Genomic DNA, 13,936 nt, shown 5'->3' with positions numbered 1-13,936 from the left:
CCAAATAGAATGATCCCAGTCTGATTTCTCCACATGGTCTCCCAAAGTCACATTTCTCTTTTCTTTAGGCTGGCTCAAATGGAAAGGACCAATGGCTCCTTGTTGACGGACAGCAGCTCCACCACAGGAAGTGTGTAAGTAAATCATGCAATTAGAGCTACTGGGAAAGGCCAACTCATTTGATTATAAATGTCTAATTAATATAATCTTCATTGGTTGCAGTGCTGAATTTTAGTCCCAATCAAAGGAGATAATAAATGGGACCCAGAAAAGCCTGCATAAATTTCATGCTTCCAAGCAGTAATGGTATAAATTGGCAGTGTTTGTTTAGCTTGATGCGTCATTTAGTGAAGTGGTTCTGCCTCAAGAAATTGGGTCATTTCAGCTGAAAGGCGCATATAAATTCATTCTAGTTTGTCCCTTTCCTAGCTTGGCCCATTAATTTAAAAGAAAAAAGTTATTCACTAAAGGAATATACAGTGCTAGAACAGTGTTGTTACCTATGCAGAACAATTATATTGATTTTGCCGGCTATTGGCTCATCTACATGTAGACATGCTTACTAAAAAGACCACGTTGTTGTTAACATTATGAGATATTTTGCTTGTGAAAAATTTTAATTGAGATGAACTGATGTGCTGAATAAAAAAGAAAGAGATCAAATTCCTGGTAGATTAAATATGAATAATAATTTTTCATTGTTAAGCAAAAATATTTGAAAAATGTGTTATGTCTTTGCCAAGACCCAAAGTGTGAGCTTTGTGAACTATCCAAGCATTGGAAGATAGATCCTGGCTCTTTTTAGGTAATTGTGATATTATCAGCTCTTGCAGGGGAAAAACACAGATCTTTGTTGTTCGACTTTCATTAGGTAGAAAGCGCTTTCATTTTTAAAATGAATTTATTTATTATTATTTTAAAACCTAATCATGTATTAAGTTTAAGTATGAATTTCATTAGTGATTTGAGATCGCAAAAAGTTTGTTTCAAAGAAACATTTAAGTTTACCTTGAAGTCTTCTCCATACTCCTGCACACTTGGCGCTCTCTCGCTCTCATTATTTTTAAGCTACTAAATCCGTTTTCACATATTTCTTTACTAGTGAATTCATCAGTGATTGGAATGCAGAGAGCTGTCCTTTCTTGGTTCACTTGAAAAACTTGCAAACTCACTGCCTTTTGGCGTGTATTCGTAAAAGGAAAAATTGAAAGCTGTTAAATGGCTATATTTCCCAATTAATGAGTCTAATCAGGTGGCGAGACAGAGACACCATGTATTCTAACTTTAAAACATAATTCATCTATTGACTGTTATAAATCTCCCTCTTTTGCCCTAAGCTTTTGAACGTTTAAAACCCTTGGGTCTGAAATTGGTCACAAGTCTCATAACAAAGGTTAATTCAGTAGATTCTGTATATTATGATGCTGGGATGACTTCCAAATTTAGGTCCCGATCCTGTAGAGAAAAGTTACACGTTATTAAGTATTTGTAAGAGCAGAGCCATAGGGGTCAAGGAGGGCAGTTTTTCCAGTTGCGCCTTGGTTCTGTTTACAGGTATTTTTCAGGCTTTATTTGAGATGTGCCTGAACTGAAATAGTTGGATCCAGATTTCAACCCACATAAAATTCAAAAGTGTTGTGATTAAAATTTTGATTTGGCCCTGTGAAAGTCTGCTGTGGTTTCCAGAATTGTGAGTTACTGTTACTCCTCTCAGCCTCAGCAAGTGAAAGTTTTGCTACTGCTAAGCTGTGTGACAGCTCCCTGACACACCAGCTTGTCTGTCCTGCCAGCAAACTCTTCATGACTCTGCCAGCCCAGACCTTGTCTTACAGGTAACAAACAGTGAACCCCAACTCCTGAGTTCCCCAGAGATGTCTCCCTGCCGTGTCCACCCTCTTACAGAATGCTCACAGAAGTTAAGTTCACTGCTCTTTAAAGAGGCAGTAAGCAACAGCTCTTTAATTTAGCTGGGATTTGACAAACACTCTTACTTCAATCACAGCACTGTGTTGGTTTATATTATTAGTAAAACGAGTTTATCTAATGAAAGGACATAAGATTAAGTGATACCAAGTATAAGGAAGAAAGATAGAAAGGGGTGCAAGCAAACAAAAGTAAAAATACACTTCTAAGACCAAAACCTGATTTAATAAATTACAGTCTCTTGTTCAAATAAGTGTTTCTCACCAAGTCTCTTTTCCAACATAGGTCCTGGCCAGAGAGTCTGGTCAGCTTTCACAGAGCTCAGTTCCTTTACCTCTTCAGGTGAAGAATACCAAAATGCCTTTCTGTTTCCATTTATATCTCCCAAAGTTTACTGACCCTGTTACAAGAACCAGGACGTCTTCCTGCTGTTCTTCTCTTCCTGTTGACTTCCCATCCTCCCCCACTGATTCATATGTAAACAGGGCTTCCATTGTTTTGATTCCATAATGCTTAATTTTACATTGGAGGCAGCTGTCCTCCTTCCTATCTGGGAGAAAACCTGTTTCTCCATGTGTTTGGTCACACATTAAAGCATAATATCCGCGAGTATCCATAATTCCTTATATAATGTTAATGCATATATTTCTCAATGGTATTAATCAACAGTGTGTCACAGGTTTACTGAATACACTTTTATAATACTGTAATATAGTATACAATTAGTTGATTCAATTGCTTATCATTTGAGATTCAGACCCCCTTTGTATGGCCCTGTAAACCCTTGAAATGTGTTGTTCTGTAGCATTTCCCCAGATAAAGTTTCTCTCTTCTGCTGGGGTATGGGCAGCATGCTGTCTTCTTCCCCGCTTGCTAGCTTTATTTACCTTCTATGTAAATGTACCTTCATTGTCTCCACTTGACAAGCAAGTGCACATTCTTTATCTAAGGCAGATTGGGCTTGTGCATTTCCAAACACATTTTAAAACACATTTTAAAAACATAATTCTAGTACATATTTATTATTCTTTGTACATACCCCATACATATACCACTCAATGATTATCAGTATCAGCATCTTACCAGTTTGTATATGATACCTTACATGAAATCTTTTAGATTCAGATTATGACAATAGTGTGTTGGGTATAGTGAGTATGTCAGGCTTGACAGGACTCGATGACACAGAGTGGTGAACCATCAATGGGCCTCTGTCACAGGCCCATTGTAGATATAGAAGACATCTGTGAAATTCAGCTCCAGATCCCAATTTATGTCCTGAACTTCCGTAATACCTGGGATTTTGGTTCAGGCCCATCTGTAGGTTTTTTAGATACAATATACCATAGAAACGAAATCTCTGGATGTGAATAACTTGAACTTTATGGGGTGGCTGAAATTTAGGTCAAAAATTTTCATCTCAGGCTCATCTAATATAAACATATCTGGGCAAAATCCCTCTATCTTAGTGCATTCTGCTGGGCCTCCGGAGATAATTACTTATTTGTAAATTAAATTCCGTACTTCTCATTAGCAGAGCTCTGTTCTTTGATATTATTTTATTGGTCCCTGAGAGTCCTTCAGTTTATTGCAAACTTGTAATAGGGGCAAAGTCACTTTTAACATTGAAAAATTCTGGAACATGTTGTATGGTTCAGAGGTCATTTTTCAGAGAATTTGCTTTTTCTTCTCTGTCTTATCCTGGACTACACTCTAATTTCTCTTCTGCCTGAAACTCAGTTCTCATAACCTGACAATATAACATGAAGTTCACTAAAATATAAACATTTTCCTCATTTAAAGCCATATTAACAAGTTTTAGAAAGCATGGAAAGTGTCCAGTGCAGAGCGTCCAAAATGTCCCTAAAACAATATATTAGGATCTTCCTGATGTAAATATGTTAAAGGAGAGGAGAATTTTTTTCCTTCATAGCCTTTGCTACAGTACATTCTGGAAGAATATTCTAAACATTTGGATAAGGGGGTCCTGTTAATTTTTCTTCTAGGTTAATTTGGTTTTAGCTAGGGCTGTCGATTAATCACAGTTAATTCATGTGATTAACTAAAAAAAATTAATTGCAATGAAAAAAATTAATTACAATTAATCACACTGTTAAACAATAGACTACCAATTGAAATGTATTACATATTTTGGATGTTTTCCTACATTTTCAAATATATTGATTTCAATTACAACACAGAATACAAAGTGTACAGTACTCACTTTATATTATTTTTATTACAAATTTTTGCACTGTAAAAATGATAAATTGTATCAAATTTCAATTCACCTCATATGAGTACTGTAGTGCAATCTCTATCATGAAAGTGAAACTTACAAATATCATTTTTTGTTACATAACTGCACTCAAAAGCAAAACAATGTAAAACTTTAGAGCCTACAAGACCACTGAGTCCTACTTCTTGTTAAGCCAATAGCTAAGCGAAACAAGTTTGTTTACATTTACGGGAGATAATGCTGCCCACTTCTTAATTAGAATGTCACCTGAAAGTGAGAACAGGCGTTCACTTGGCACTGTTGTAGCTGATATCCCAAGTTATTTACATGCCAGATGCGCTAAAGATTCATACGCCTCATCATGCTTCGGACATCGTTCCAGAGGACATGCTTCCATGCTGAAGACACTCATTAAAAAAATAATCTGTTGTTAAATTTGTGACTGAACTCCTTAGGGGAGAATTGTATGTCTCCTGCTCTGTTTGACCCACATTCTGCCATTTATTTCATGTTATATCAGTCTCGGATGATGACCCAGTACATGTTGTTTGTTTTAAGAACATTTTCACTGTAAATTTCACAAAACACAAAGAAGGTACCAATGTGAAATTTCAAAAGATAGCTACAGCACTTGACCCAAGAGTTAAGAATCTGAAGTGCCTTCCAAAATCTGAGAGGGACGTGGTGTGGAGCATGCTTTCAGAAGTCTTAAAAGAGCAACACTCTGATGCAGAAACTACAGAACCCAAACTGCCAAAAAAAGAACATCAGCCTTCTGCTGGTGGCATCTGACTCAGATAATGAAAATGAACATGCGTCAGTCCGCACTGCTTTGGATCGTTATCTAGCAGAACCCGTCATTAGCATGGACACACGTCCTCTCGAATGGTGGAAGCATCAAAAGACATATGGATCTTTAGCACATCTGCCATGTAAATATCTTGCGACGCCGGCTTCAACAGTGCCATGCAAATGCCTATTCTCACTTTCAGGTGCCATTGTAAACAAGTCGCAGGCAGCATTATCTTCTGGAAATGCAAACTAACTTGTTTGTTTGAGCGATGGCTGAACAAAGAAGTAGGACTGATTGGACTTGTAGGCTCTAAAGTTTTACATAGTTTTATTTTTGAATGTAGAATTATATAAAACTTTAGAGCCTACAAGTCCAATCAGTCCTACTTCTTTGTTCAGCCAATCACTCAAACAGTGAAAGAGAGAGAGAAAATTTTTGACAATGCTGTTGAACCTTCAGGATTTTGCTATTTCTCACAGCAACGCTAGGTCAAGGGGGGAAATATAATTATCACCAGCACATTCAGGTTAGTGCATAAGATTTAATTTATTATCTGATTTTCTCAATGAAATAGAATCATGAATACACCAGAGCTCAGAATGATTCTGTCAAAAAGACTTGATCTTTTTTTAGAGCTTAGACTGAATGCTCTGAAAGACGTGGGAAACTACACCCATTTGCCCCTTATTCTCCATATACTTATGCATACAATGTATACACACCTATTTAAAGACATTCTCACACACACACACAAGCATGTTTCAAGTGCAGATTTCCATGGCTTGTTACGTGAGATGCACCTCTCTTAAGTTTGACCTTCCTGCAGCTCATTTTTACATCTTAATGCTGTCATTCTGCTAAGTGGCGCAGGCACTAAACATTACAGTGCAGTCTGATAACTTCTCCATCTTCATGATCCTGATTTTGAATCAAAGTAAGCTGAAAATCTTCAGTGGAATAACTACTGAAAAAGGCTGAGGAGTTAATTTTGATGCTTTGCTTTTATTCTGGTTGTTGCCTACCATCCCCTATCAGTTCTGGAGAGGAAAGTGGAATGGATTCTCAATATCAAAAGGTTTGTTTGCCAGAGTGCATTTGCTGCTTCCTTGTCTTGTAGGCCATTCTGTCATCATGAAACCCTGAATTAAAACTCCAGTGCCACTAATAGATCTATCTTAATTACTGTCATGAGATTTGTTAGTGCAGACACGAGGTCCTGCCTTTCAGACCAATAATTTAGCAAGGCAGACAGAAGGTTGAGGGAGAGATACATAGCAAAGATTCATCTTTTCCTTAAATAGATTTCTTCCTTTATCTGGTGTTCATTGAACAGGAATGTTATCTGTAAGAGTATGCTGCTTATAATGGACAAATCAATACTTCCAATCTCTGTCCTCTATATTCCGTGTGGGGTAGCCACAGTGAGAGAGAAGTGGAGCAAATCTCCTCTGTCCTGAATGAATATGATTGTGGAGTTTGAAATAAAAAAACTACTACATTTTTTTTTTTGATGAGGTTATATTTATCTGTTGCAGTCACACCAGCTAGTAGGAGTACCGTGAGGGTTCTGTCAGTAATTATTGTTTGTAAATTTCATTTTTCAGTGTCTTATAAATGTTATGTAAAAATTCACAGATTATCAAATCATACCAGAAATGACAGAATAGGACTGTAACATATAAAAACTCAGCTTTGGGAGCACTTTTTTAAAAAGTTCTATTTTAGATGTCAGTGCTTAATGAATAAACTTGTAATTTAGACAGTGCCTTTTTGGTATCTATTTAAAAACTAATTAAAGTAGCCAAATGGAAATATTTGACTTCGTGTATCACCTGAACTTTGTGTTACGTAACATATAAGTATTTGATTGAAACCCCCAAACTTTCATATCATAATAACAAGGAGTAAATCAAGCTAGAGTCAAGCAGTGGAAGCCCATGTAATGGGCAGTGAGTAGTTTACTTATACTCAAGCAGAGAAATATCGGAGATATTTCCATTTTACTCTAACATGGGAATTAGTGTACAGGAAGTCGTACTGGAAGCAGCTACTCCATGAGCTTACACCAGTTAGTTCTTGGTAGAAGCAATCCTCTAATAAAGTACTGCATACGTTTGTGAATATTTTGGCATTGTCTCTAGGAGGTTACCTAATAGCGATGGTCTTTTGTACAGATTTTGCTGCGTATGCAGCGAGCGATCAAGAAACGCCCTTGCCTCAGCAGTGTACCTAGTTGAAAAAGGTTTAACATACATAAACACTCAATTTATGTTCGTAATTCTCATTAGCACTTAAATACATTACCAAAATGCATTGGTGAGAATAGAGGATGCCCTTCATGATGATGGCTTAATGTATCTTTGAGAAGTCATTGCCATCCATAAAGGTGGCTTGTAATTCGCATATATGAGTGTTTAACTCCTCTTGGTTACCAACCACCACAGCTGTGTTTTTTCTCTCATCAAAGGAGTCTGCTTTTAAGCAGCTATTTTTTCAAATAATTAAAATGTGACTCTGCAAGCCTTTTTTAAAAAGACATACTTCACAATGCTGTTAGATCATTGGTGGTATCAAGTACATTTACATGAGCTATTTCCATCTGTGTTGCTTTGTTACTCTAGAGAGGATGAACATGCCCTCATCCAGCAGTACTGTCAAACTCTGGGAGGAGAATCACCTGTGAGTCAACCGCAGAGTCCTGCACAAATCCTGAAGTCAGTGGAAAAGGAAGAACGGGGAGAATTGGAGCGCATCATTGCCGACCTCGAGGAAGAGCAAAGGTTTTGTCATCTTCCCGTGCAGTGTCTGAACGGGCATTTCATTAACTCTGTTTTAATCATGCACACATTGCATAATCATTGTTTGGACAAAATGAGAAAAGGGCCTAAAATGGGCACTGGAGTCAGTTTCCGGTGAAAACCGGATCAGAGCGTTAGCTCTTCAAAATGGCCCTTTGTAAGTTAAGTTGTTGTGCCTGTGATCAGACAGTCTAACAAAGTCGCAATTTCACTCCTTGTTTGTGCTGCAGCTGTCTAATTTATCATACACTTTGAGCATAGACTTTATCTTGGTATAAGGTACTTCGGCTCCACAGCTATAGATAATGAAAAGATTCACTGAATTAGGGGAAATATATTAAATTATGTTGTCATATAAGCTGTCATGAAATGTAATCTCCTTTTTCTCTTTATAATTGTGTTAGGAGCCTCCAGGTGGAATATGAGCAGCTAAAGGAACAGCATCTTCGGAGAGGAATAAACCCTCTTGCCTCCCCTCCAGACTCCATTGTGTCTCCCCAGCACACTTCTGAAGATGCTGAGCTCATTGCTGAGGCCAAACTCCTAAGGCAGCACAAAGGTCGTTTGGAGGCCAGAATGCAAATATTGGAAGATCACAATAAACAGCTGGAGTCTCAGCTTCACCGGCTCCGACAGCTGCTTGAGCAGGTACAATAAGTGGCAGTGCCCTCCCGCAACTCTCATGCCTGTGAGATGGCATTCATGTCAGCGTTGAATTTTTTGGCATTCAGTGCAAATGCCTTGAATGTTTTGTGGACATTTCTCCCTTAATTATCTTACTCTGTTGTCTTCAGTTTTATTGATGGGATGGAAAACTTGAAGCAAAATGATGCTTCAGAAATCCCCCATCAGTGAAGCCTGTCATATGAGGCAAATAAAACATTTTCTATCCCTAAAACGGCCAGTTTTGGCACCCTCCTGCCAAAAACCACATAATTATCCGGCATGTTCAACATGCTGCTAATATGCTGGCTGGCTGGCTGACTGGCTGGCTTGATTGATTTACAATGTCTTTCCAAGAGCTCAAGGCATTTTTGACATCTATGAAAGTTTCAGAACTACTTAAATAACAAAAATAAGTGCAGCAATTTTCTCAAAACAAATAAAAAGTGAGGAAAAAATATCCCTATCCCCCTCCAGCCAGTGGGCCCCATCCACACAATACACTTGTCTAGCCCTTATCTCTCTTCTCCTTATCACTCCTTTCCCCAATTCTTGGTCTGGCTGTTAAAGTTGGCATTGCACATTTGTTCAGAATTATAATGATAGAGAGGACCAAGAGATTTGTCTCACAGGCAGTGAAGAAATTAATTCCTAAGGAAAATGGGGAAAACTAGACAATTCCTTCAGTAGCTCTTTCGAGTAGCACATATATACATCCGGTATGTGCAGTAAAATGATGGTGTAGCTACAACTGAATGTTGCAGTAGAGAAACCTACCACTTTCTTGAAAGTGCCAATAACTATGGGGTGGGTTTTTTAATTATTGAAATGTGCACACACAGCTTCTATAGATTGCAAGTCTTGTCTAGGTACAGAAAAAGCTATAAAAGCTTTTAAGCATTGTTTTGATTGCACTGTTTTGGATCTGGGGACTTAAGAAATTTGCAGAGATGATACATCATCTTTCCCTTCTAGATCACCAGTTCAGATCAATCCTCGTTCAATGTGACAAATATTCCCTGGCCTAGGTGGGCCTAGTGAGTGGTCTTAGTCCAGTTCTGAGTGAACCAGTTGGCCACATCAGATAAAACAGACATCACACTTGGCATTCTATTCTATTCTATTGTTGGCACCTAAGCACTAATTCGTACCCTTGTTGGCAGTCCTGGAAGAAAGGTCAAGAAATAAACAGTTCCAAAGACTGAACGACACTCTCATCTCTGCAGGTAGTCCTGGCAGAACAGTATTAGGATGCACCTGCCACAGTGGTGTATCTATTCTGCTAACAGAGGACTTCAGTTCAGTGGTGTAGTGTTTTAAAAAAAAAAAAAAAAAAGTGGGTAAACTAAAGTTTTTGGTATTCCAGGCTGGACAGTGGCATATTCCCCAAATGAGAAGTGGGTAAACTCAATTTACTGTTACAGCTTCATTCGCTGCTGTTGTTGTTTGGGCTTTTTCACCAAGACTCAAGTGGCTTAAATATTTAGATAGGAAAATGGGAATTGATGCAGTGGTTCTTCTTCAAGTGATTGCTCATATTGATTCCAGTTAGGTGTGTGCGCACTGCGTGCGCTGTCGTCGGAAAGCTTTTTCCCCTAGTAGCACCCATCAGGTCGGCTCTGGAGCCCCCTGCAGTGGTGCCTCTATTGCACTCAATATATGACCCTGCTGACCCAGCGCTGCCTCAGTTACTTCTTGCTGCCCGTGATGGTCATTGGAACTGCGGTGGCTTGCTTAGCAAGTTCTCCTCTCATTCTCCTAGCCTTTCAGTTCGCTGTAGTTTTAATGTTAGTTGTAGTTCTAGTTAGTGTGACAAAGTTCCTCCTCTATCTTGGTGGGTCCTGCGCTTATTGGCGGATTTTCTTGCCTCAGAGATTCACCATGTGGGTTAGGGAACAGCCCAGAGACCTTCCCCTCTGGAAGAACCCACAGTCCAGGTCAATTGGGAGGTTTGGGGGGAACCCGGGCCCGCCCTCTACTCCGGGTTCCAGCCCAGGGCCCTGTGGGTTGCAGCTGTCTATAGTGCCTCCTGTAACAGCTGCATGACAACTACAACTCCCTGGGCTACTTCCCCATGGCCTCCTCCAAATACCTTCCTTATTCTCACCACAGGACCTTCCTCCTGGTGTCTGATAATGCTTGTGCTCCTCAGTCCTCCAGCAGCACACCCTCTCACTCTCAACTCCTTGCGCCTCTTGCTCCCAGCTCCTCACACTCGCACCACAAACTGAAGTGAGCTCCTTTTAAAAACCCAGGTACCCTGATTAGCCTGCCTTAATTGATTCTAGCAGCTTCTTCTTAACTGGCTCCAGGTGTCCTAATTAGCCTGCCTGCCTTAATTGGTTCTAGCAGGTTCCTTATTACTCTAGTGCAGCCCCTGCTCTGGTCACTCAGGGAACATAAAACTACTCATCCAGTGACCAGTATATTTGCCCTCTACCAGACTCCTGTATCCCACTGGTCTGGGTCTGTCACATTAGTTATTGATGTTAATAGAGGTTAGCTGTTGGGAACGGGCGTCTCCCCTTGGGGACTCGGGGCAGGCCTCAGATCCAAGGATTCAAACCCTGCAAGTCCTGCAGTAAGCCCGAGCCACTGGGCGACCCCCCACGACGCTTGTCTAAAGTGTCTGGGGCAGACGCACCAAACCAATAGGTGCAGGATTTGTGAAGGGTTTCGCCCTAGAACAAAAAAGGAGCAGGACTTCCATTTATGGAGGCGGCGCTGAGACCGCAATCCACGTTGGCGCAGCAAGACCCAGCACAAAGTTAATTGGTGCAGAGCGCTCCGGCATTCGTGGCAGAAGCAGCACCGCAGAAAGATGCTGGGCACAGAGACCAGCGCCACCGCCACTCCCCAGTGTCGAAGTCGGTGGGAACTGTCTGGCCACGGTCCCATTCCCTGGCGCCATGGAAGCAGGGTAGGAGCAGATTTCCACCTTCGAGACTCACTCCTTCGGAGCTGGCCAATGGGGCGTGTCCCAGGGAGGAGCACCCGGCACCGAGAGCTTTGAAGCCAGCACTGTCGACATCGGCCCCACAAAGGGGACCGTTGAGTCCAGTGCCATTGGACTCCCCAAGCCATGTGGTGGAAGAGGTGGGGCTACCATCCACCACAGACACTTTTGAGGCCGCAAGGGATCTCATTGCCATGATGGCATCATGGTCCCTGGCCCTCCGCTACAAGCCTCCAACGCCACCAAAGGCAGCACCATCCCAAGGCAAGCCAGCAATGTTGCATCCGCCTGCATCTCCAAGGCACTGCTCGCCGGTATCAACAAGGAGGCACCACTCTGAGTCGCGGCACCGATCCATCTCACCACATTGCTGGGACTCGTGGCACCACTCACCATCCCAGCACCAATCCCCGCCTTGGCAGCGGTCCTGTTTTTGGCACCAGTCAAGGTCTCAACCTTTTCAGCAGGAAGGTCTATTCCACCAGGGGCTTACAGCTCTAGGATTGCTAACAGTAGGCATCCTGAGCAGGTACAGCTTCAACTCCTGGAACTCCATGCTAAAATTTAGGGAGCTGTTACGCTCATAAGAATGGCCATACTGGGTCAGACCAAAGGTCCATCAAGCCCAGTATCCTGTCTACCGACAGCGGCCATTGCCAGGTGCCCCAGAGGGAATGAACCTAACAGGTAATGATCAAGTGATCTCTCTCCTGCCATCCATCTCCACCCTCTGACAAACAGAGGCTAGGGACACCATTCCTTACCCATCCTGTCTAATAGCCATTAATGGCCTTAACCTCCATGAATGTATCTAGTTCTCTTTCTCGGAGTCCAGGAGGAGTTTGGGACTATTGTTGAGGAGGGCAAAGCGGTGGCGTGGACCTCTTTACAGGCCTCACTGAACGCTGAAGACTCAGCGGCGCGCACCTTGTCCTCTAGCATAGCCATGAGGAGGAGCTCATGGCTGCAGGCTTCGGGTCTGCCACCCGATGTTCAGCAGACCCTCCAAGACCTGCCCTTTGATGGGGTGGGATTATTTGAGGCACAAACTGACTCCAGGCTGCATAGTCTAAAAGACTCAAGGGCTACGCTGAAGTCACTGCAGGTGCACACCCCGGCTACTCAGAGGAAATATTTTAAACCACAGCCCCCTCAATGTCCCTACCAACCTTGTCCTAGACAGGATTTTTCTAGGAAGCGCGGTAGGAATGGCAGGCGGAAGCCATCCCAGCCCTCGTCCACTCAAGGCCACGTGTGCACCTCTTCGGGCTCCAAGCAGGCCTTTTGAAGGTGCGTCCAGGGACAGCATGTCAGACTATGGACCAGATCCTCAACTCTGTTTTCTGAACCGTCTATCCCACTTCTAGTGTGCTTGGTCCCAAATAACATCAGACCGCTGGGTTCTTCACATGGTAGAAGTGGACTATTCTCTCCAATTTTGCTTCTCCCCTCCCTCTTTACCCTCCCTTCCCCATCCATCTTCAGGGACCCTTTCTCATGAGCAACTCCTTATCCAGGAGATGCGGGCGCTCCTCGCTGCAGGGGCAGTGGAGGAGGTTCCTCAGGAGTTAAGGGACAAGGGATTCTACTCCCATTATTTCCTAATCCCCAAAGCCAAAGGGGGTTTCAGACCCATTCTAGATCTGTGGGGTCTCAACAGATTCATGGTGAAGCTGAAGTTCCGCATGGTCTCCCTGAACTCGATCATCCCCTCTCTGGATCTGGGAGACTGGTTCGCCGCCTTTGATCTCCAGGACACGCACTTTCATATGTCCATACATCCTGCTCACAGACGATACCTCAGGTTTGTGGTCAATAACAACCACTTCCAGTTTATGCTTCTCCCCTTCGGCCTGTCCACAGCCCCTCGGGTATTCACCAAGTGCATATCAGTCGTTGCTGCCTTCTTTCGCCGGAGGCAGGTGCAGGTGTATCCGTAACTCAACGACTGGCTGCTCTGGGGGCAACTCTGAGAGGCCAATTAATTAAGAGGAAAAAAAAAAAAAAAAAACTTTTGAAGTGGGCGGTAGTCCACGAAAGCTTATGCTCTAATAAATTTGTTAGTCTCTAAGGTGCCACAAGTACTCCTGTTCTTCTTTTTGCGGATACAGACTAACATGGCTGTTACTCTGAAACTTGTCATTATGCAAGTTCCACTTGAGTGGTTAATGTGCAGGAGTCATGACGGACAACATGACTGCAATGTTTTGCATAAACAAGCAGGGTGACACCCATTCCTTTCCCCTCTGTTAGGAAGCCCTTTAGCTGTGGGAGTTCTGCATTGTGCCAATTCAAGAAATTTGCAGGGTGGCGATGTGGTCCTCGGTGCACACATTTGCCACTCACTACACCATAACCCAGCATGCTAGAGACGATGCAGCCTTTGGCAGAGCAGTGCTCCAGTCTGTCATTCCATAACTATGACCCCACCTCCGAGGTAGGGCTTGGGAGTCACCTAACTGGAATTGATATGAGCAAACACTCAAAGAAGAAGCAGTTACTCATCTTCTGTTGTTCTTTGAGATGTGTTGCTCATATCCATTCCAGACCCACCCGCCTTCCCC

At 42.3% G+C, this 13,936-nt stretch overlaps 1 protein-coding gene across 5 annotated transcripts in view; it reads left to right on the top strand.

The window, feature by feature from the left end:
- UTRN (utrophin) overlaps positions 1–13,936 on the top strand; it is a 565,558-nt gene that overhangs the window by 532,279 nt on the left and 19,343 nt on the right. For all 5 annotated transcript variants that reach the window (XM_054021668.1, XM_054021666.1, XM_054021667.1 and 2 more), the window contains 3 exons: positions 69–134; positions 7,577–7,735; positions 8,158–8,401. In XM_054021668.1, coding sequence (XP_053877643.1) covers positions 69–134; positions 7,577–7,735; positions 8,158–8,401 — 469 coding nt within the window. The remainder of the gene's footprint in view (positions 1–68; positions 135–7,576; positions 7,736–8,157; positions 8,402–13,936) is intronic.

Source organism: Malaclemys terrapin, chromosome 3 (assembly GCF_027887155.1).
Source record: "Malaclemys terrapin pileata isolate rMalTer1 chromosome 3, rMalTer1.hap1, whole genome shotgun sequence".
NCBI classification, from domain to species: Eukaryota; Metazoa; Chordata; order Testudines; family Emydidae; genus Malaclemys; species Malaclemys terrapin.
This window is presented reverse-complemented; position numbering and strand designations above follow the sequence as displayed.